Below are 24,888 nucleotides of genomic sequence, written 5' to 3'. Positions count from 1 at the left end.
AGAACCCCATCTCCCTTGAGCTCTAACAAAGGCTTCTTCTGCTGCGGAACTCGCTCTCTCAACTCGACCAACTCTGGGTCCTCGTACTGCCGTTCCTTGACTTCAGCTATGAGAGATGATTTTGCAGTATTTTGGAGTACAACTCCACCATCGTCGGAATCTACTAACCGAACCCCCAAACAAGCCAACTGATAAATCTCTTTAGTTAATTGTCTTTTCTCTACCTCTACCTGTGCTAAGCTACCCATAGATCGGCGACTTAAGGCATCTGCTACAACATTAGCTTTCCCTGGATGGTAGAGAATGTTAACATCATAATCTTTCAATAACTCAAGCCATCGCCTCTGTCACAAATTTTACTCTTTTTGCTTGAAGATATATTACAGGCTTTTATGATATGTAAGTACATCAACATGAACCCCATATAAATAATGTCGCCATATCTTAAGTGCATGGACAACCGCAACTAACTAGAGGTCGTGGGTTGGATAATTCTTCTCGTGCTTCCTTAACTGTCTTGAAGCATACGCAATTACCTTCCCATGTTGCATCAGAACACATCCTAAGCCGACACCTAAGGCATCACAATACACGGCATAACCCTATGGACCCTCTGGAAGTGTTAGAACTGGCGCTGAGGTCAACCTATTCTTAAGCTCTTGGAAACTCCGCTCGCAAGCCTCCGTCCACTGAAACTTAGTTGCTTTCTGCGTCAACTTCGTCAATGGTGCCGAAAGGGAAGAAAAACCCTCTACGAACCTCCGGTAGTATCCTGCTAAGCCTAGAAAGCTACGAACCTCTGTCGGAGTAGTAGGTCTAGGCCAAGATTTCACGGCCTCAATCTTCTGAGTGTCTACCTTTATACCTTCATCAGATACAATATGCCCCAAGAATGCTACAGACTTCAACCAGAACTCATATTTAGAAAACTTAGCATACAACTTACGATCAGGAAGGGTTTGGAGTACCGCTCATAGGTGGTCTGTATGCTCATCCTCTAAACTTGATAAACCATAATATCATCAATAAATACTATCACGAATAGATCTAAAAATGGCCGGAATAGGCTATTCATCAAGTCCATAAATACGGTGGGTGCATTCGTCAACCCAAAGGACATGACAAGGAACTCGAAGTGGCAATATCAGGTCCTGAAGGATGTCTTCGGAATATCTTTCTCTTGAACTCTTACCTGGTGGTATCCCGACCTCAAATCTATATTTGAAAAGAATCTAGCCCCCTGCAACTGATCAAACAAATCATCGATCCTTGGAAGTGGATACTTATTCTTAATAGTTACCTTGTTCAGCTTCTTATAATCGATACACATCCTTAGCGAGCCGTCTTTCTTCCACACAAACAGTACCGGTACACCCCAAGGTGAGGTACTGGGCCTGATAAAACCTTTCTCCAATTCCTTCAATTCAGCAGATGCTATTCTATATAGAGGGATGGATATTGGTTGAGTTCTTGGAAGCAAATCGATGCTAAAATCAATCTCTCGCTCTGGAGGAATACCTGGAAGCTCATATGGAAACACATCTACATACTCTTTGACTACGAGAATAGACTGAAGTGTAGGTATCTCAACATCTGCATCTCTAATTCGAACAATATGATAAATGCACCCTTTTGCGCTCATTTTCCTCGCCTTCAGATAGGAAATAAACCTACCTCTGTGTGTCGCTGTATTACCTACCCATTCAAGGACTAGCTCACCCGGAAAATGAAATCTGGCTACCTTTGCTCGGCAATCAACTGTGGCATAGCAAGATGCCAACCAGTCCATGCCTATGATAACATCAAAAGCCATCATCTCTAGCTCAACTAGGTTGGTTGAGATCTGACGACTACAAATTGTCACTGTACAACCTCGGTAAACCCATCTAGCAATAATCAGTTCTCCGACCGGTGTAGATACCGCAAAAGTATCACTTAGTATTTTAGGCACTATACCAAACTTACCCGCGACAAATGGGGTAATATACGATAAAGTAGATTCTGGGTCTATCAAGGCATAAGTATCATGAGAGCAAATGGTCAATATACTTGTCATAATGTCTGGTGAAGACTCCTGGTCCTGTCGACCCGCTAAAGCATAGATACAGTTCTGATTACCACCTGAACTGGAACCTCTACCTCTGCCTCAACCTCTACCAGCCGAAGACTGAGTTTCGCGCCCTGAAGGATATGCACGAACATAAATGATCATGTTTCTAAACTTGCTGGTTGTGCCATACCCCCAGAATCTCTATTTGGGCAATCTTGCATCACATGCCCCGGACGCCCACATGTATAACAAGCATCAGAACCTGCTCAGCATTGGCCAAAGTGTTCTCTACCACAGATGTCAAACCGTGGTGGAAATGACCATGCCTGCCTTGAACCTCAATGTCATTGCAAACCCGACGCCCGTGATCTCTCACCTGGTCCTGACTGGGTATAACAGTCATACCTGTAACCCCGTAACTGAGGTGGCGGAGGCCTAGGTGGACGTCCGATGTACTGGGGCCTATAACTACCCTGAGACTGCTCCTGAGACCTAGGAAATATCATCCTCTTACGCTGCCCTTTCTCAGTCCTCTCTGTACCCTGCTGCCGCCGCCTACCCCTTTCTATATTCTGAGCAAATGCCTGAATCTGGGAGATATCCATGCTATCATGCAATGCAGCAGTGGCACATGCCTTGGTCTACTCTGGGGCTAACCCTGCTATAAACCTGTGGATCTTGTCCCGCATAGTGGCAACTATGGATGGTGAATATCTGGCCAATGAGTCAAAAGAGAGACTATACTCTCGAACACTCATATTGCCCTGCTAGAGGGCTAGAAACGGATCGAGCCGAGCCTATCGGATCTCCCGCGGTAAGTGCTGGTCAAGGAAGGCATCTAAAAAATTCTCCCAACTAGCTGGAGGTGCATCACGTACCCTAGACCTCTCCCATCCCTCGTACCAAAGGATGGCTATATCTCGGAGTCGAAAAGCTGGTAGCTCAACTGCCTCTTTCTCTATGGCATGCATAACCCGAAAGATCCTATGAAGCTGATCTATGAAATCCTGCAGGTCCTCCCTCTGATCTGTCCCCGTGAACTCTGTGGCACTCAAAGCAATAAACTCTAGGACCCTTGAACTCCCAGATCCCTCAAAAAATCCTGCACTAGCTGATTCCCTAGCTTGTTGCTGAGTAGCTACCAACTGTGTCAACAAATGCACCGCACTCCTCAAGTCTTGATCTGTTGGGAGTGGAGGGGGAAATGGGTGTGCGGTATCCCTAGGAATCTCTTCAGGTGGTGGAGGAGCCGGTAATGGCTGAGTAGGGGTCTCGCCCTGGGCCTCAGACTGGGACCCATCTAGTGAGGGTACCCTGCTTGTCCTCTCACCTGTTGCTGCATCTCCCCTCTGGCTAGCCGTAGTCTTCCTAGTCACCGTCATCTGTGTATGCAACACCAACACGTAAGTTTAACTCAAATTTCCTATAACTCAGTTCTACATCATGATTTAGATTTGAAAGAAGGGTAACAAACTCCTAAATGCCCTGTAGTTCCCTGTTTATATAATGTGGTGCACAACATATCTATAAACAAGACCCTACTAGACATGGCTTGTAGACTCCCTAGGACAGAACTGCTCTGATACCAAGTTTTTCACGCCCCGAACCTAGGGGGCGAGACCGGCACCCGGTGCCTTACCTAAACCTAGCGTACCAACTTGAGACTAAGGGACTCTGAACATATAATGTCATAATTTGGACATGGGGCCACATTGCAAGACACTTTGCGAAGCAAAATATAAAATTGAACGGAAACTAGAGCTGACTAAACATCAATATAAAGCTGGGCCGACAAGGCCGTCATGACTACTATAGCTGACAAACCAACAAATTATACATACCAGGTCTACAAGCCCAACACACTGCACTAGCTAACATGATATGTCTACAAGCCTCTACTGATGGATGTATTATAATCGGAACAGGGGCCCGACCTACCCATAACATATATACATACATACAGAAGATGTACACAAAACCCTAGACCCGGCAACTCCGAAGGATGTAGAGCTTACCAATCAGGCTGAACTCGGGAAACATCTACTGAGGAGGTCTACCTGTCTGTCTATCTGAACCCGCACGTGTGAAATACAGCGTCCCCAGAAAAGGGACGTCAGTACGAAATAATGTACCAAGTATGTAAGGCCATAACATAACTAAAAGCTGAAACTGAACTGATAATATAATAATTGAAAGTAACTGGAGTTAAAGATAATTTGGAGATATACTTACCTATTGATACTAACTCAACTCCTTCAATATAGTAAATAAAATAAATGTTCGGCCCTATAAGGCTTGGTACATGTAACTGCTCTGCCGTAGTAGGCTCGCTCATAGGGGATCGGCCATACTAGGTTCTATATCTCGGCCATCCTGGGTTCGCTCATAGGCGCTCGGCCACAGTAGGCTTGGTATATAACTTACCATCTGATCAGAGGTTGCCCAATAGGGGCCTGCCCAATGATTATAGCTCGATGGTGGTGAAAATACTGTAATACTATATATAGACCCTCGGCTTTCTTCACTGAATATAAAGTCCAGATAAGGGAGAATACTGTAACTTCTGAGACTAGGATAATGTGAATAAATACATGAATACGAACTTCTCTTTATGCCTCGTTATCAAACACATGTAGTTACGAGATCATGCCAAAATGAAGGAAGGGCTTATCCTTAACATACCTTATCACAATCTTTTCAATCACCAAGTTGAACTCGCCTTTTCGTACGTTAATCTACAACAATTATAATAATACAATCATTAAGTTACGAAAGGTACAACTATCGCAGGATGAACGACAAGCTTATTTTGTATTAAAACGGGCAGCATCTCCCTTATAATCCTTACTTCCTCCAAATTCAAGATAACACAAACAAAACAAGAACGTAACAATAACAACATATATACATTATTTTCCAACCTTATATACACCACAAAATACTACAAAACAGCCCAACATACCCCAATCTCTTCATACACAAAACGACCACCGTAGTAGTGTCAAATAACCCAAACATGTTACGACGAACGACTAGCCCACCACCCTGAATTTATGTGGTATTTATCCACACCCTTCCTCCTCCAAAAATCCATAAAACAATAGTAAAACACGCAGACCAACAACAATACAAAATAGTTCACAAAACAGATTGCTACAAGTGAATAACTGGAACTCACGGCTTCCGATCACCGTCCCGTGAGTTCTTACAAATATAGAATGACTTACTATGAATTTAAAGCATAAAACAATGGATGAGATAGAGCATTGAACTTACCTTAATTGTTGGATAACTCAGCGCCTATATTGGTTCTTCAAACTCTAAGTTTTTACCTCCAATTAGAACTTGAAAGGGAGAGAAAATCAATTGGGGTTTGTGGGAAATATTTGGGAGGATTTTTGCAGAGCTTATGTCTGGTTATTATGCCCTATTATCAGTCTAATATATGAAGGATATAGTCCTTTAAAAAGTCCTCTTTTGACGACCTGAACTGGCCCATGTTTGGACGACTCAAACTGGCCCATTTTTGGATTCTCGTTTAAGCAAGTAGGTGACAGTCTGTGCAGTCTCGCAAAAATGCCCATATCTATCTACTACGATACCATATTGACAAACGGTTTAATGAGTAAATATACTCATAGATCTTTAATTTGATGGGTGGAACACCCCATAACTCTAAGCATATTGGGAGAAAATTGCAGTTACATTTGACCCAAAGTTTCAGTAAAACGTATGAGCGTAACTTGTGATGACTTTCATTGACTTTTGTTCCACTACTCGCTTGACTTCAAAACATAACACAAGACTATCATACGACTAACATAACTCATAAAATAAACTCCTAATCATGTTAAACACCCTGGTCTCACCCCAAAAGTACATGTTATAACATTCTCAACTAGTCGACTTTCGACGAAACATTAGTTTCTTTAATTCCTTTAGCTTCTGAACCTTCCAACTCTCTTTGTACTTGTTGTTCATGATCTTCAATATTTGTAACCTCTGAGGTAACATAATTAACTTACTTTATATATTTTCAAAGATGATCTCATTTTTGGTCCTACATTAGTTTGCCCACGACGCAGTTTTACGTACAAAAATATAGGGAGTAACATAAGGTGACACCTCCATGATGGCAGTTAAAAGTGAAGCAGCTGAATATGACTCCATCTTTGCCCTGATGGAAAAATCTGACGATGATGATGATAATGAGGTAAACTTTCTAGACGTTCAAAGAAATTTGAAGTCTTACTCTCAGAAGAAGCTTATGTCTTCGGCCAATGTTCTAATTGATGCTTATCATAATCCTATAAATGACAAAAATGTGTTATCTGTGGAACTATGAGAGGTAGAAGATGAGAGGGATGATCTGGTAGTCGTAGTGGTTAACCTAAAAGAAACTATCGAGATTCTAAAGAAGGGAAAAAATGTTCTAACTGAAAGAATTGAAAATGTAAAGCATGAGAGAGATGATATGTTGGTAGTAGTTATGGATCTTAAAGAAACAATTGAGGAACTAAAAAGGGAAAACAGTTCTGGGAACATCCAAAATGGAAAGGAAGTTGCAAGTGAGGCACATATTAAGCTTGAAAATGAACTAAAATTTGTGAAATCTAGTCTGTGTGATGAACTTGACAGAAACAGACAACTTCAAGAAGATCTAGGCAGAGTTAAAAATGACCTAGAAAAATCTCTAAAGATGACCTGATCCTCTGATATAATCACCGCCATGTGTACAAGCAATGAAAGGAACAAACAGGGAGTCAGGTTCCAAAAGGAAAGGACTCCCTACAATTCACATGGAAAGTATATTATTATCCCTGATAGCTGGCTCTGCACTCACTGTATTAACATTGGACACTTTAAAGAAAACTGTAAAGCTAGAATTCAGTCCCAACAGAAAAACAAGGTTTTTTGTTAAAAAGGTAACTACTGCTAAGGAACCTAATTCCTCCATTAAAAAAGTGTACTGCCTGCTTGGACAAAAAGAAGTTTAATTTACCCTTTTTGTCACTACAAGGGACACAAACCTGTTTGGGTTCCTAAGTCTAATCCTTGATTCTCTTGTGCATGGAGTAGTGAAAGGAAGAAACCAAAAATGGTATATGGATAGTGGTTGCTCTAAGCATATGACTGAAAACATTGATGATTTCCTTTCACTCAAAGCCCTGCAAGGAGGGAGTATGTCCTTTGGCAATGACAAAAAGGGGATACATTCTGGTAGTAGGAAGAAATGGGAAGACGCTCACTCATTCAATTGAGAATGTGTCATTTTGGGAGTAGGAAGAAATGGGAAGACACTCACTCATTCAATTGAGAATGTGTACTATGTGAATGACTTGAAATATAGCCTACTAAGTGTTTCTCAAATCTGCGACAAAGGAAACAAAGTGGATTTTTATCAAAAACCTACACAGTCACAAATCTCGTGATTGGTGAAGTGGTTTCTGTTGGCAAAAATATTTAAAAACATCTATGTTGCTAATTTTGAGTCCTTGCATAATGGGGATCTTACATGTCTGAGTGTTGTTGATGATGATGCTGAGCTTTGGCATAGAAGATTGGGACATGCAAGCTTTTCGTTGCTGAACAAGTTGGTCAAGAATGACCTGGTCCGTGGGCTGCCCATGTCAAGGTTCAAAGATCATAATGTGTGTGATGCTTGTGTAAGAGGAAAGCAAGTCAGGTCCTCTTTTAAGCCCAAGAATGAAGTGAGCACCTCAAGGCCACTTGATCTTCTCCATATAGATCTATGTAGACCTATGAGGGTGCCAAGTAGAGGTGGAAATAAGTACATCATTGTCATAGTTGACGACTACTCCAGATTCACATGGACCATATTTCTCAGAACCAAGGATGAAACCTTTCCAGTCTTTGTTGCATTTTTGAAGCATATTCAAGTGAATATGAGCCATAATGTTATAAGTATAAGGTATGATCATGGCACATAGTTCGGCAATGCAAAATTTGACAAATTCTGTGTTGAAAATGGCATAAGTCACAATTTTTTAACTCCCAGAACACCCCAATAAAATGGTATTATGGAGAGGGAAAATATGACTCTTGAAGACATGCCAAGAACTATGCTAATTGAAAGTGGCATAGCAAAAGGTTTTTGGGCAGAGGCAGTCAACACTGCTTACTACTTGGTGAACAAGTGCATGATCAGGTCCCTCCTAAACAAAACTCCATATGAATTGCTGAAAGAAAGGAAGCCCAAGCTAACTCACCTAAGAGCGTTTGGATGCAAATGCTTCATTCTCAATAATAGTAAGGAGACTCTGGGAAAATTTGACACCAAAAGTGATGAAGGAATCTTTGTTGGATATTCCTTACAAAGCAAAGCATACAAGGTCTACAACAAAATGACTCAATGTATTGAAGAAAGCATACATGTAATCTTTGATGAATCACACCACCTATGTGGGAAATATTCACATGATAAGATTTATCACGACAAAGAGTAGTCAAAGGTTCTTGGAGAAGTCATTGATATGGAAAATGGAAAGGCATAATTGATGAACCAAGTCAAGGAATTCAACGAAAAAATATACAACAAAACCCTCAGCTGATGCAGAAGAACCTGGTTCCTCCATCACAACAACTGAAGCAGAGGATAGAGTTGTTGATGCCATGCAAGGAACTCCTGATACTGAGCAGGGAAGTGGTAGTCACCCATCCATAGATGCCAATAATGGATCCCATTCTGAGGAACATGGATCTTCACACAATGAGATTCAGATGCTAACTGGAAGCACACAATTTCTCATCCTCTCCTAAATGTGATCACTACTCTTGATTCAGGAATTCAAACCAGATCAAAGACAAGATACTCATTTTCCTTCTCAGCTTTCGTTTCTCAAATTGAGCTTAAAAATATCAAAAAGGCATTGAAAGATGCTGACTGTATTACTGCTTTGCAAGATGAACTTCATCAATTTGAGAAGAACCATGTATGGCACATGATCCCTTGACCCTCAAATAAAACGGTCATAGGAACCAGGTGAGTGTTCATAAACAAGCTTGATGAATTTGGGAATACAATAAGGAATAAGGCTAGATTAGTAGTTCAAGGCTACAATCAAGAAGAAGGGATTGACTATGATAAAACTTTTGCTCTAGTTGCTCGAATTGAAGCCATCAGAATTCTCATTGCTTTTGCATCTCATATGGAATTCAAATTGTTCCAAATGGATGTCAAAAGTGTATTTATGAATGGATATTTAAAGGAAGAAGTCTTCATCAAACAACCACCTGGGTTTGAGTGTCATGAACATTTTGAACATGTATTCAAACTTGACAAGGCATTATATGGACTGAAGCAGAACCCACGTGCATGGTATGAATGGTTGTCCAAGTTTCTTCTTGAAAATGGCTTTACAAGAGGAAAAATTGACAACACCCTATTTCCGAAGAAACGGGGAAGGAACCTGCTTATTGTGCAAGTTTATGTTGACGATATCATTTTTGGTGCAACAAATGACTCTTTGTGTGAGCAGTTTGCAAAGTTTATGGGAAGCGAGTTTGAAATGAGCATGATGGGGGAATTGAACTTTTTCTTAGGGTTGCAAGTTAAGAAAACCCCTAAGGGAACAATGATAAGCCAGCAAAGTACATTAAAGAGCTCCTAAACAGATTTGAGATGGAAAGTTAAAAAACCATTGATACTCCTATTGCCACTGCCACCCGTCTGGACTTGGATGAACCTGGTTCTCTTGTGAACGAAACCATGTACAGAGGCATCATTAGTTCACTCTTGTATCTCACAGCTACTAGACCTTATATTGTATTCAGTGTGGGATTATGTGCTAGATTTCAATCCAGTCCAAAAGAATCTCATCTTAAAGCTGCCAAGAGGATTCTAAGGTATCTTAAAAGAACACAGGACCTGATTCTCTACTATCCTCCAGGGGATAATTACGACTTAATTGGGTATGTGACGAGCGCAAAACACACACTTAAATTGTGCTCTCTAGTCAAAGATAGTATAGTATAATATCGTGTCCATAAAGATTGGATTTAAATAGTATTCTCATAGTTTGTAGCTAGATTGCTATTCAGGAGGATCAACAGTTGAGATTTATATTATTAATAATCTAACATCTATAGCTATTGACTAATGACAATCGCAACAAAGGTAAGCAAGGGAGTTATCAATGGGAGAAATATGGGTTGATAGGATAGGTGCAAGATAATTGTTCGAAATCTAACTCTAGATAATTCACTTTTAATGTTCAAGTGAGTCTCTAGAATTCACTTAATTATCAGTACAATTGTTTAGTAGAAACTCTTCTCTCGATTAAGTCTCAACCTCACAATATGAACCAATTTAAGCTCAGTGAAGATATGCAAGAATTCATAATGGATTGGTCTTTAGGAGAACCTCTTTCGATTATCCTCCTAACTAGGTTTAATCAAGGATTCAACTAGCCTCTTTCGATTACTTAGAAAAATATATGAACTAAACCAATAATATAGTGCAAATATATCACAAGTTATGCCTCTTTTGATTATAAGAACAAGTGAACATAGATGCAATAATTAAATCTTCCAAAAATGATTCAAATACATAAACATAGAGTTATAATCCACAAACAACTATCAATATACCAAATCCATCAAAACCCAAAAGGTTCTACTCCATAGACATAGAGAAGTTCTTCACTGAAATAAAAGTAGAGGAAAATATAAATACAATCCAAACATCTTGAGTGAGGAAGGAAGGATGAATCCTTGTGCTCTTGCTTCTCCCTCTTCTCCTTATCTTCCCTAGGTTTAAGGTATGTCAAAAGTGCAGAAATAGTGTTTTTCCCGTGTATTTAACTATCCCCCAATAAACCCGGAATGAAAATACCCTTTTTAACGAAATTGGGAACATACTCTAAGCATTTTGCACTACCGTACCGCATGCCGCGCCGCACTATGAGGCGCGCTTGTGGAGAATTCCAGAACATTTGCAAAATTACTTTCTGGGAACATTTTGCACAGCCGCGCCATGCACCGCGGAAGTTGGGAATTTGGGAAAATGTAAAACATGAAAGTTGTATCCCTTTTAAATAGCTTTCCAACGATATTTTGTGGAGCCTAAACAGATTTCTGAGTGAAAAGTTATGTACAGTTTACTGGACAATGCGCAGTATGCCTGCTCGATTCTACGTTTCTTTCTTAAAGTGCACTATCATCCGTTGTTCCCCGAACACGATCCCAACTTAATCCTTGGGCTTTTAATCAGACTTCAAAGCTCCAGATTAGCTTGAATTCATTCCATAACATCTAAACAACTCGGAATCACTCCTACATGACATAAAACACACAATAAGGGTAAAACACTACTAATTAAAGTTCAACATGAGTAAAGTGCTGTAAATTAGAGTACAATAAGCGACTAAAATACGGGATTATAGCCTACCATCAGTATGCCGATGCTGATTATGCTGGTTATCTGGTGGATAGAAAGAGTACATCTGGCATGGCACATTTTCTGGGATCGTTTTTGATTTCATGGGGTACAAAGAAACAAAAATCTGTGGCTCTTTCAACTGCAGAAGCTGAGTATGTGGCAGCTGCCTTTTGTTGTGCTCAATTTCTGTGGATCAAGTAACAACTGAAGTACTTTGGTGTATTTTCTGATTGCGTGCCATTACTGTGTGATAATACCAGTGCTCTCAACATGGTAAAGAAGATGGTTCAACATAAGAGAATAAAGCACATTGATGTACAACATCATTTGTTTTAGAGACAATGTTAAAAAGGGTCTTATCCGCATGAAGTTCTGCAAAACAAAAGACCAATTAGAAGAAATCTTCACCAAAGCACTGAGCAGAGAGAACTTTGAAAATAATCGGCTGGCATTGGGGTTGATAAAATTAAACTGAGCACAAGGTCCCTCAATGATTGGCTATGAAAGAATGAATAGGTAAAAGAACTCAAAAGTATTTTCTGGCAAGTTCTAACTCATCTCTATACCATTACAGGTAGACACGCATGGCAACTACATAGCAAACAAACAGCTAATGACATTACATCCTGGTAAAAGGATGAGGCTCACATTTACAAAACTAAGTCAACGAACCTGGTTCCTTTGACTCAGGTTAGTAGTTCCCTGGTATGCAGATTTTTAACGGCTACAAAATTGCCACGTCATTAAAAATTTTAGCCTTTCTCTCTCATCTATTTAGAACTAAAATGTCACACCTGTTACCAAACGACCCTTCTGCCAGTGATTCATACCCGTTTTGTAACCGGTCCCTCACTTCCTCTAAATAACCCCAAACGCTGTCTCTTTCCTCACTATCCACATCAAAGCCAAAAATTCCCTTTTCTCTATTAAAACAAACACTCTTTATCTCATTTCCTCACTTCAAGTCTTTACTATGTCTCAAAATTCATAAGTTTCAAATGTTTCCAGTGTAGTTCCCACTGTGTCTTCGTCTCACAAAGCACAAGAGCGAGAGTCTAAGTCTCCTTTGTCACCCAGTCAAAACCCCATACTAAACCAACAACCAACTACTACTTCCTCTCCAACCTAATCGAGTTCTGGTTCTTACCGGAGTCGTAAGACTTAGAACCCCAAAAGATTCATTATTGCCACATCTCATTCTGCCTCGTCGGAAAAAATGGCGGAAGGCGAAATAATAGACGGAGACGAGGGTCAGGAATTTTCTAGTCAGAAAGTTAGGGAGAGTTCTGAAGACCAACAAAGTGTGGTTCGTAGTAGTGAAGGATCAACAACGCCCGTTCCAAGCTTTGATCTGAATATTGCCAATCCTACAGGTAATGTTCCTCTTGTATCCTCTGATTCTACTTTGGGGATGAATGAACAAGAATCCATTGAGAACATGTTACTAATCACTATAGAGGGAGGTTTGGTTGATGGGTATGAGCATGAAAATGAGACCATTGGGTCTCAAGGGGAAGGTGAAAGTGATAAGGATGAGGGTAGGGAACTGGTGCCCCCTGAAAATTTCACACATGTCAGTACTAATGGGGAACCAAATGAGGGACCTGATCCCACAGCCCAAGAGGAGCCCTCTGCTCCTACTTGGTATGAAACTCCTTACTCCTTAAAAGATCCCCAGGCCAGTAGTGATCCTGCTCCTTCTCCTCACTTCGATGTTGAGCCATTGTGTTTCCTGAGATGAGATCTCTATCTGCAGAGGAAAATGAAAATAGTGAGGAATACTATGACAATGTGTATGTAGCAAGCTTATTTGCGGCTAGGAGTAGAAGGGAAGTTCCCAAAGAGGACCACTCCTAAAATACTTGCTACTAGGCTGCAAAATAAGGATGCCCTTGAATCTGTTCTGAAGAAAAACAAAGAAGAGAAGAAAATGAGGAGGCTAGTGAAAGGGGAAAAGCTGGTGAACGAGGAAGAAGTTCCTCCGACACTTGTTGTTGATGTTGATGATGAATATGCAAATGAGGAACCTACTTCCTTAATTCGTAAGTCCTCTAAGAAACCTGTGGTTACAAAACCCAGGAAAGAGTCATCTATGCAAACTGTGGAAGTGGAAACTGTTGAGGGAGAAAAGTCTGGTAAAACGTTATCTGAGAAGTCTCGTGAAAAATTGTCTGAGAAATCTGCAAAGAAAGAGAAAAGTGTGAGAAAGTCTGTGAAAAGGAAGGCTAGTGATAACAAGGAACCTGATTCCTCCAAGAAGGTCAAAGTAAGTGTGTCTAAGGATGAAGGCATAGAAAACCTTAGAAAGCAGAGAGTGTTGTGGGGTAGAACATTTTCTCCTGACATTCTTGACATGACAGGGATGTGTCAACTCGTTGATATTTGTGAGTTTCAAAAGTAGACATATGATCTCATCCAATTTCGCTCCCCTGTTTAAGGATATGAAAACAGTCGATGCAATAGTAATACCTAACGAGAGTCGGGGTCGAATTCCGCAGGGAGCTATATGAATGGATGTTAGTGGTATATATCTTAATGCGTGAATTTGTATATCTAAATTTGCTCTTCCGCAATATTGGGTTTTGTTTGAAAATCTATGTTAAACTACGATTGCGATTTAAAGAATGAAACTAGGAAATTGTTTTTGTTGTTTTCAAATGATATAAAAGGCCTAGGGCTATGACCTTCACCTAGGTGTTTGTCTAATGAGTTGTAATATTTAAAGCTTGTTTTGTTGGTCAGGGTGTATTATAGCTATCAACACTCAAGTACCCACTCAAGACGTCTCGGTCAGAGAGTGATTTTGCCTAATTTGGCTTTCTCAAGTCCAAATGGGTATTTGATCAAAACGGTTGATAAATACCTCAAGTCGGGTTTTACTATCTCTAGGTTCAACCCTGTAATTGAGTTTATCAATATGTCGATTGACCCAATTTCTTGCTATCCAAGTTTTTCTAGACTAAGTCTCTCTTTCTCAAGTAGAGACCAAGTCAAATAGGCATGAACTAATGTTTGAAATCATTAATTCCATAATTAAAAGCAAGAACAAGGCTAGATAAAACGCCCAACCATGAACAAGTAATAAATCAAATACCCATCAAGTTTACACACTAGGGTTGGGTCACAACCCTAGTGAAAATCTACCTACTCATGCTCAAAATGAAAGAAATAGAAGAAGAAATACTAATTAAACTCATGTTGCTAAATTAAATTGATAAAATCTATGTTTAAATAACTCAAAATATGCAAAACTACTAAAAGAAGCAAAGAAATATGGCTAATGAAGTTGCTGATGTCAAAAGTTGACCTAAAAAAGTGAAACTCTTCTATTTATACAGAGCTGAAATTTTCGGACAAAAATGCCCTTACAGAGATTCTGCGGCAGCACAATTCCATGTGCAGTCCGAACTTTGCCTCATCTTGACAAGGTTGGAAATCTGCGGCCGTATAATAATGAATTGCGGATGCACTTCCCTCTTTCTTCGGTCTACACAATAATGTTTGCGGCCGCACCTTATTCTTCTACGGTTTGCACAAATGTGTCTGCGGCCGCACCTTGCTATTCTACGGTCCGCACAATTGTGTCTGCGGCCGCGTAGCTCTTCTTCTGTGGCTGCACAATAATTGTGCGGTCCGCACTTGTATTGGACTGGAGGTGTAGGTTCTCTGAACTTTTGCTCTGACCCAGCTTCTGCGGCCGCACAATTTATGTGCGGACCACACTTTGCACATTTCTCTAATAGGAATTTCTTCACAACCTGCGGCCGCAGATGATATTCTGCGGTCCACACTTTGAGCTTTTTTGCCTGTTTTTGTCCTTGAGTTCAGATTACTCCTTCTTGAGTTGGATTTCATCTCAGGACCTCGTCTTCCAATATTCCTACAATTAAGTACATTTCATCAGTTTTCTGGAACACAATTAAGCGCTTTTGGACTAAAATGAAAGCTAAAAGGCGCTAATAAATAGTCAAAATCCCCACTTATCAACTCCCCCAAACTTAAGCTTTTGCTTGTCCTCAAGAAAATAAAATAGTTCCCACCTCAACAATCAATTACCCACGATACTTATGAATTATTAACAAGGCAACAAGTTAAACCTTTAAGCACGAATGGTTCTAATGAGACACTTGAGCATCAAGAGTTGACTTTATTCATCAAGGAAGCTCTCTCTTTCATGTAGGACATTGTGAACTCCTCCTCCTCTACTCTCCATTTGCCTATCTCACTTAAGAATATAGCACTCAATTAAAAGATTTGTGAAAGGTTCACTCATCTCTCTCAAACAAATGTCGCAAGTACGACTTTAAGTACCATAGGCCTGCCCCTCATGTAAATCACCACTAATGTAAGCTTACTCAGCTTGAAATCACGTAGGGCTTTTTCGGGATGCAATGAAGGCTTTTGAACTAAGGTTGGATAAGCTATGATAGAACAAGTTCATCTTTCCTTAAGCACTCCATGTTCTTTTAACGGCTCATGCTTTTGCCAACTCTTTGAGGCATTTTCTTTTCCTTAGGGGAACTAGAGAGACTTAACATCACTCTTTCTTGGTCATGATATTCATTTTCTCCTTCTTTAATCTTTCCATGCTTTGCATCATTACTTTTCTTTGAATCCATTCAACTCTTCAACTTATTCACTTTTTTTGCAATTGTTTTTCTTTTTGTTCTTTATTTTTCTTGCCTTTCCTTTTCTCTTTTGTGCCTTGATACCTTTTTCAAACTCCTCGTCTCTCCCCCAAACTTATGTTTTTAGCCAATTGTTTCACAAGGGTGTTAAGTAAAGCTCGGGTGCCAAGAGAGGGTCACGACAAAACGGGTAAATCCTTTTAACGGTTATCAAACGAGAAAGGTTTTAGGATCAAATGGGTTGACTAGGGATAACAACATTGGTGGGCAATGGAAAATTTCAAACGGGTCAAGGAGAGCCTACAATCACTTCTCAAGCCAAGCAAAACTTAAAATTTTTCCTAGCAACACATTCGGGGCAAGTGTGACCATCTGCATGACTACTTAGACTTGCAACAATAACATCTCACCTCTCACATAGCTGGATTGTTAAAGAGGATAGAGTCGAGGGCCCACAACGACCATATTCAAGATTTAAAATCACTATGGTTCGACTAAACCACTCGATGATTGCCTAAGTCAACACAAGAGTTAAAAGGTCACTAACTAGAGTTATTTCTTTCCAAAAACCTTGTTTTTAACCATAAGCACATAGTTAAGTGTATTGGTACCAAGTGAAGCATGTTTGACTCTTCGAGCATGACTCAATTAGGTCCTTTTATTCATTATTACTACTATTCTTACCTAACCACCAAAAACGGACTCAATCCCTTAAGAAGGTTGTCACGCCATCCATCATTGGGAAGAGTCACCCGGGTCACACAAAAACCACCTTTGGAAAGAACCGTGACATTAAGAAAACCAAAAGCTTATTATCCACTAAAACATAAAAAGAAGCTATTAAATCAAAGAGAAGCTACTAATTCAAAAAGAAGACAAACATAGAAATAAAGAAGCTAATAAACCAAAAAGCTATTAAAAGCTAAACGAACATAAAAATACAGAAGCTAATAAAGCAAAAAGCTATTAAAATCTAAACAAATATACATAATGAGGAATAAGAGAGAATATATACATAAAGAGAAAGGAGAAGAAAATAGTAATAAGTTAATTACAGGCCAAATATGTCATAGTTATAAAAATACAGAATCAGAATCATTAAAATGTAAAATAAACTCCACACCCCGAATAAAAATAAGCATTGTCCCAAATGCTTAATAAAATAAGAGTATAAGAAGGGTGAGAGTGAAGAAAACTCCCTATGGATCAGTGGCTATCTCTGTGTCCCCAGCAGTGGCACCGACCTCAACCTCCAATTGGATCTCATCATCCTCATGTCCGGGAGTAGCTGGGTTGGTGAACATCTGGAGGACTGCCTCAGCAGTGCCAGCCACATGGTCTGGCTCTTCAGACTGGCCAGCTAGTGCCACTAGAACTGATGGTGCTGCTGACATTGCTGGATCTATCAGCATGTCAAATGGAAGATCTCCAGCTGCTGCAATCTTGGTCACCTCTTTCTGCAGCCTTTCAATTGATTTCTTGGGCGCCTGGGATTTTCTCATTTTCTTGAATTTCTTGCCCATTTCCTCAAACTCTAATACATGTTGTACCAAGGAGTTCATTATTGTGGTCTGGTTCTCCAGGAGCTTCTTCAAAGTCTCCTCCATCGTCGGAGGTATTTGGGGTGCCGGCATAGATGATTGCATTGCAAAATGACCGGATAAGTCAGACAACTTTGCAGTAGCTGTCTGTATCCAGTTGTTGAGGCTCGCCAAAGTCTAGGAGACTCGCAGTGCAGATAGTGGAGCAGAGGGCATAGGAACCGGCTTCAAAGCCGATGAGGGAGGTACTGAGGCTAAAGGTGGAGGAATGGCAGCTGTACTGGAAGATGGAACTGCTGAAGTGGAAGGCATATCTGCGGACTCTGTAGCTACCACCAAAGGTTCATCAGACTGGCCTACGGTAGTAGTCGGCTGACCCTTTCTCTTTGGGTTCTTCGGGTCCATTAGAGAATACCAAGAGAAAGGCTTCTTTGCCCGAATCTTTGTGTCAAAATCCCTGGGCTCTACCTGTGCATCCGTAAGGTACTCTGTGAGGGTGTTGGGATACGGGTAGGAGGTATCAGCCTGCATGGCGACCACTGTCATGTTGGTCGACATCACGGCACCCACAATGATTGGGTACCCGGCCATAATAGATGCGACTAGAACTACCCGTGGAATAGGTAATTTTGTCTCATTCTGGCACGGGTCAAGTCTGCTGCATACGAAGGTTTTCCACCCCTTCGCTTTGAAATTCAGGGTGTTTCTCTGAATAGGAACCCCTACAGTGATCCATCATGGTGGTGGCCCCGGGGCCGGAAGAATCTCAGCTAGCCATGGGCGAGCTGCATCACCCATTGCCAACTTCTCCAAGTACTGCACTGCCTCCACATCCTCTAACCCTAAGTAGGTGTTCAATGTGTGCTGGTCGAACCGCACCTTCAGATTTCTCACTTTGTCACTTTGGTCCTTTTCTTGATATGTGCCACATTGGCATAGAACTCCCGGACCAAGTATTCTTTGGCATCCACTATTGACTGGGCGAACCACATCCACCCCTTTCTTTCTCAGAACTGCCTCAACACTTTTGGATTGTAGTTGTCAAGGTTTTTAAGTAGGAACTTTCGCTCAAGAGTGAGCGATCTTACTGGCCACCACTCACGGAAACTAGTGAAGGCAGCCAGACTCACAAACCGGTCCTCCCAGACCTCTTTCTTCTTTGACCTCTCAAGGCCGGCAACTGTGGTATCACCTCCTCTACAATCATCCAGAATATCATCCACAACAGTTGCTGGTGCTTCAGGGACATGTGTAGAAGAGGGATCTGAAGCCTGACTTGCACTCTCCAAACCCTCAGAAGTGCTACGTGAGGAGAAAGGTTCGTCTCTAAGTTGGTACCTTGCCTGCAGCTTCTCTTGCACTGAGTCTCCCTCCGATGCTTCTTGATATAGGGCATATGAACTAGATTCAGAGGGCTCAGGCTGCCTTCCTCGGCCTATTGTGGATTTCTTGCTGATTACCCTTTGGAGGGCGAGGGGTAAATTGCTTTTGCCTCTACCTCTGGAAGGCTCACCCCTTCCATTTGACGTGTCACCACTACCTCGAGATCTGACCATTTTCTATAACAAGAAACAACAAAAGTTAGTTATGGTTCAATTGTAAACATGCAGTATAACACATTTTAGAACATGAATGCAAGGTGGGGAAGTGCGGTCCGCACAATTGCAAGTGCGGCCGTAGACTGGGTTGTGCGGACCGCACAATTTGGAAGTGCAGCCGCAATGATAAAATTGTGATCCACACAATTTTGAGTGAGACGCACATCTGAAGTGCGGTACGCACAATTTTTATTGCGGCCGCACATTGGATGCCTTAAAATAATAACTCTCTGAAGACAGAGAATGGGTTGATATGCGGCCGCGATAAAATTTTTGTGGTCCGCACAATTTCAAGTGTGATCCGTAGAATCATGATTCACCAACTACCTTAATCTCCACTTCTGCGGACTGTACAATTTCTTGTGCGGCCGCAGATTTCAAAATTAAATCAGGTAGATTTTCTACGGGTTTCAAATTTTGCACAAATTTGACATGGTAATAGCAATAAAACATGATAATCAAGATATCCATCCCTCAAATAGTAATTAAGAGTTGACCCAGCACATTTTAAACCCCACATAGACATAAAATTGACCTCCAGTGACCAATGGCCTAAAATAACTGACAAATTGTAAATTAAATTAAGAAAATTGAAGAATCCTAGAAGTGATTTGAGCATACCAGATTTCAAGTAATGCAGATGAGTGATCACAGATGTTAGGCTTGAGAACAACTACTTTAGCAAGAAATATCAACTTTTACGAATTTTTGAGCTCAGAGAGGGAAAAAGTCGAACAGTAGTCCGACATGTACTATTTATATTAAAGGGCCAAATTTAAGGGACAAGAGATCGAGTGCGGTCGTAGAATTACTTCTGCGGCCAGCACTCCGCTACCTGGTAGTTCAATTGCCTTTGATCATCTACGGTCCGCAGATTTAGCTGTGCGGCTGCAGATTTTGGTACAGACCGTAGATTTTGTTGTGCGGCCACACTTTGGCTGTTTCTAGACAAAATAACTTCAAAGAGTTAGTATTTTTTATCTCAATTTGTGCGGTCCGCACAAGATTTTTGCGGCCGCAGTTGCCTTCTACTGAAGCAGTCAAAATTGTGTGGTCCGCACATTTTCCATTCTTAGCCAATTTTTCTGAGCACAGTTCCTTTAAAGCACTCTCAGTCTTGCAACACACTTCAATCCAGTTAGCACAAAATAACACCTATCTATAAAAGAAGAAGAGAAAAAGAAAATAAATATGGGTTGCCTCCGAAGAAGCGCCTGATTTAACATCGCAACATGATGCAGATTACCATCACTTCAGATGAATCACTACCACCACGTGCCATCATCATCTTGTCCCAAATAATGCTTCACCCGGTGACCATTGACTCGGAATACCTCATCATTTTTGTTCTTCAAGTCTAATGCACCAAAAGGTGTCACGCCCACAATTTCAAAGGGACCATTCCATTTGGATTTCAACTTTCCGTGAAACATCTTCAATCGTGAGTTGAACAACAAAACAAGATTTCCCACATTGAACTCCTTATTTCAGATGTATTTGTGATGAAGGTACTTCATTTTCTCTTTGTACAAGGTGCATATGCATGGTACCAGAACTCATCTTATTCATTCAATTGTGCAATCCACAAGTTAGCGGCTGCATCCCAATCAAGATTTAACTTCTTTAAAGCCCACATGGTTTTGTGCTCGAGTTCTAATGGAAGATGATAATCTTTTCCAAAAACCAACCGGTATGGAGACATCCCGATAGGAGTGTTGAAAGCAGTCCGATAAGCCCATAGTGCATCATCAAGCTTCTTTGACCAATCCGTCCGGTTAGCATTGACTGTTTTGGAAAAGATACTCTTTATCTCCCGGTTGGATACTTCCACTTGGCCTCTAGCTTGAGGATGATAGAGAGTCGTAACTTTATGAGTGACACCATACTTGCTAAGTAAGGTGTAAAAAGCCTTGTTGTAAAAATGCGACCACATCGCTTATGGTAGCTCGCAGAGTACCAAATATTGTAAAAATATTCTTCTCCAAAAATGCCACCACACTTCTCGCTTCATTGTTAGGTAGAGCAACAACCTCAACCCATTTAAACACATAATCAACTGCGACCAAAATGTAGGTGTTTCCACAAGAACTTATAAAGGGACCCATGAAGTCAATACCCCACACATCAAAGATATTAATCTCCAAAATGGTAGTGAGAGGCATTTCATTCTTCTTCGAGATTCCACTGGCCCGTTGGCATTCATCACATCTTTTCACCATATCACTTGCATCTTTGTAGAGAGTGGGCCAATAGAAATCGCAGCTTAGCACTTTAGCCACCGTTCTTGCTCCGCCATGGTGACCAGCATAAGGCGAAGAGTGACAAGCTTCAAGAATAACATTTTGCTCTTCATCCGGTATACATCTTCTATTTACCCCATCCGTGCAAATCCGAAAGAGGTAAGACTCGTCCCAATAATAATCTTCACAATCCCATTTGAGCTTCTTCCTTTGATTTGTAGAGAACTCATCCGGGATGGTTCCACATACAATGTAGTTTGCTAGATCGTCGAACCATGACACCTTCTTTATTGAAATAGCCAAGAGTTGCTCATCGGGGAAGGAGTCATTGATTTCAAGGCCATCATGCGGCCTCCCCTCCTCCTCCAAACGAGACAAGTGTCCCGCCACTTGATTTTCACTCCCTTTCCGATCTTGAATGTCAATATCAAACTCTTTCTCATAAGATAGAGAAGTATTGCATGATTCGTATGAACAATAACCTTTGCACCCATCAAGTACGGGCCAAACTTTTCAATAGCAAATACAATGGCAAGGAGCTCTTTTTCGGTAACGGTGTAATTGACTTGGTCATCATTCATGGTCTTACTAGCATAGTAGACCAGATAAAAAATCTTGTTGATATGTTGCCCCAAAACTGCTCCAACCGCTACATCACTAGCATCACACATGAGCTCAAAAGGAATACTCCAATTAGGAGCGATGATAATGGGAGTAGTTGTCAACTTGAACTTGAACAAGTCAAATGCTCTCATGCAATCATCATTGAAGTAAAATTTAGCATCTTTCTTCAAAAGCTTGCACAAGGGGTTAACCACTTTGGAAAAATCCTTTATGAAGCACCGATAGAACCCCGCGTGACCCAAGAAACTTCTCACGCCCTTCCCAGGTGTTGGAGGTGGAGGTTTATATATCACCTCTATTTTTGCCTTGTCAACCTCTATGCCCTTCTTTGAAATCTTTTGGCCAAGGACAATTCCCTCCTCGACCATGAAATGACATTTCTCCCAATTCAACACCAAGTTTGTTTCTTCACACCTTGCCAATACCTTATCCAAAATTTTCAAGCAATCATCAAAGGAATCCCCAACTACCAAAAAGTTACCCATAAAGACTTCAAGGTAGTCCTCTACCATATCCGTAAATATCGCCATCATACACCGTTTAAATGTTGCTGGTGCATTGCATAAGCCAAATGACATCCGCTTAAAAGAGAAAGTGCCATAGGGACAAGTGAAATTTGTCTTCTCTTGATCTTCTTGGGAAATAAGGATTTGATTGTAGCCCGAATATCCATCTAGAAAGCAAGAGAACTCCCGACCGGGCAATGTATCAAGCATTTGGTCAAGAAAGGGTAGTGGGAAATGGTCTTTCGTTGTGACTTTGTTTAGCTTCCGATAGTCCATACACACACTCCACCCGGTCACTGTTCTTGTTGGAATCAACTCGTTCTTATCATTGGTGACTACAATTATGCCCCCTTCTTCAGAACACATTGCACCGGAGAAGTGCACGAACTATCATAAATGGGGTAGACAACCCCTACATCTAATCACTTTATGATCTCCTTTTTTACTATGTCTTGCATGGATTCATTGAGTCTCATTTGATGTTCAATGGAGGGTTTGGCATCTTCCTCCAAGTTAATCTTGTGCATGCAAAATGCGGTACTTATTCCCGAATATCCGCCAAAGTCCACCCAATAGCTTTCTTCCTCTTGTGGAGCACCGCCAATGTAGAGTCAACTTGCACATTAGTCAAACAAAAGGAAAGAATAACCGGTAAAGTAGAACAAGTGCCAAGGAATTCATACCTGAGATGTGGAGGTAATGGCTTCAACTCCAAGATAGGAGGATCTTCAATTGAAGGCTTGGTAGGAGGAGTTTTCCTATTCTCAAGATCCAAGAAAAGTTTTCGGAGTGCATAATTGTACGACCTCATCCCCTGTGAAGAATTAACACATTCCATGAAGCCATTCATCTCGTCATCATCAAAATTGAGCAAGATGGCCTCTAACATGTCACCCACATTAATCGTGACACTTGTATCATCAATAATCACATCGGTCACTAAGTCCACGAACGAACACATTTCAGTGCTATTCGGTTGCCTCATAGATTTGCACACATGGAACACCACCTTTTAATCACCCACCCAGAAAGTGAGTTCTCCGGCTTCCACATCATCAAGAACCTTCCCCGTAGCAAGAAAACATCTACCAAGAATAATCGGCACCTCATATTCCACTTCATAATCAAGAATAACAAAATTCGCCGGGAGAATGAACTTGTCCACTCGAACCAATACATCCTCAATCACCCCAACGGTCTCTTCATTGTACGATCGGCCATTTGTAATCTCATAGATGTGGGTCTTGGTTTCCCAATTCCCAATGTATTGATAACCGAATAGGGAATCAAATTGATACTCGCCCCAAGATCACAAAAAGCTTTTGCAAACTCAACACTTCCAATGGTACAAGGAATTGTAAAAGCACCGAGATCTTCCAACTTAGGATACATTGAATGCACAATTGAACTTACTTGGTGAGTGACTTTGATAGTTTTAAAATTCATCGATCTCTTCTTTGTCACCAAGTCCTTCATAAACTTTGCTTATCCGGGCATTTTCTCCAAGAATTCAACTAATAGCACATTTATAGAGAGACTCTTCATCATATCAGTGAACTTTTGTAAATTAATTCTCGCTATTTTTCTTGGCAAGCATTTGAGGATAGGGAAGAGGTGGCTTAGGCAATGGTGCCTTAGCTTTTTTCACTACCGGTTCCGGTATGTCAATCACATGATCCATAGACGGGTTCACATCCTCTTGAGTCTCTTCCACCGTATCATCAATATCAATCCACACTTCATAATTTGCTTGCACAACATTGTTCGGGATCTCCTCTTCTTCTCCCACTTGCTCATCATCCACAAGTTGCATATGACTTGAGGTAGGTGCATTCCCACCTCTTCTACTTCTTGTAGTAACGGCTATGGCATGTCCCGTATTGTTCCCACCCTTCGGGTTTACCACCATATCACTTGATAGTGCCCCCTTAGGATGAGAATTTAAAGCTTGAGAGATTTGACCCATTTGCACTTCTAAGTTTCGGATTGATGTGTTGTGTGAAATAAGTTGGGCATTGGAATCAATATTCTTCTCCATCATTTGCTTGAACGTGTTCTCAATACGACCTATTTCATTGTTGGAGGAACTAGGACCATGATAAGGATAATGAGATGAGTTGCTCGGTTGTTGATACATCGGGGTCTTTGAAAATCCGACCCCCGATTTCTTTGGTTGTTGTTCAACCCGCCTTGGTTGTTGCCTCCCCAATTGCCTTGGTTATTTTATTTGCCAATTCCCTTGGTTATTGTTTCCACTCCAATTGCCTTGATTGTTTTCACTATTCCAATTACCTTGGTTGC

General features: G+C 40.9%; 1 protein-coding gene across 1 annotated transcript; it reads left to right on the top strand.

The window, feature by feature from the left end:
• The first annotated feature begins 9,779 nt into the window (after nt 1–9,779).
• Nucleotides 9,780–11,651, top strand: LOC142177417 (secreted RxLR effector protein 161-like). The gene is made up of 3 exons (XM_075245907.1): nt 9,780–9,982; nt 10,824–10,830; nt 11,409–11,651. The coding sequence occupies exons 1-3, from the start codon at nt 9,780–9,782 to the stop codon at nt 11,649–11,651; spliced, it is 453 nt and encodes a 150-aa protein (XP_075102008.1).
• Nucleotides 11,652–24,888: the final 13,237 nt, after the last annotated feature.

The sequence above is a fragment of the Nicotiana tabacum genome, chromosome 23 (genome assembly GCF_000715075.1).
Source record: "Nicotiana tabacum cultivar K326 chromosome 23, ASM71507v2, whole genome shotgun sequence".
Lineage (NCBI taxonomy): Eukaryota > Viridiplantae > Streptophyta > Magnoliopsida > Solanales > Solanaceae > Nicotiana > Nicotiana tabacum.
The sequence above is the reverse complement of the archived record's forward strand: the minus strand, read 5'-3'. Positions and strand labels throughout refer to the sequence as shown.

Excerpts from the sequence above, each read along its gene's own strand:
- LOC142177417 (XM_075245907.1), top strand. The coding sequence starts at position 9,780 with ATGTACAGAGGCATCATTAGTTCACTCTTGTATCTCACAGCTACTAGA.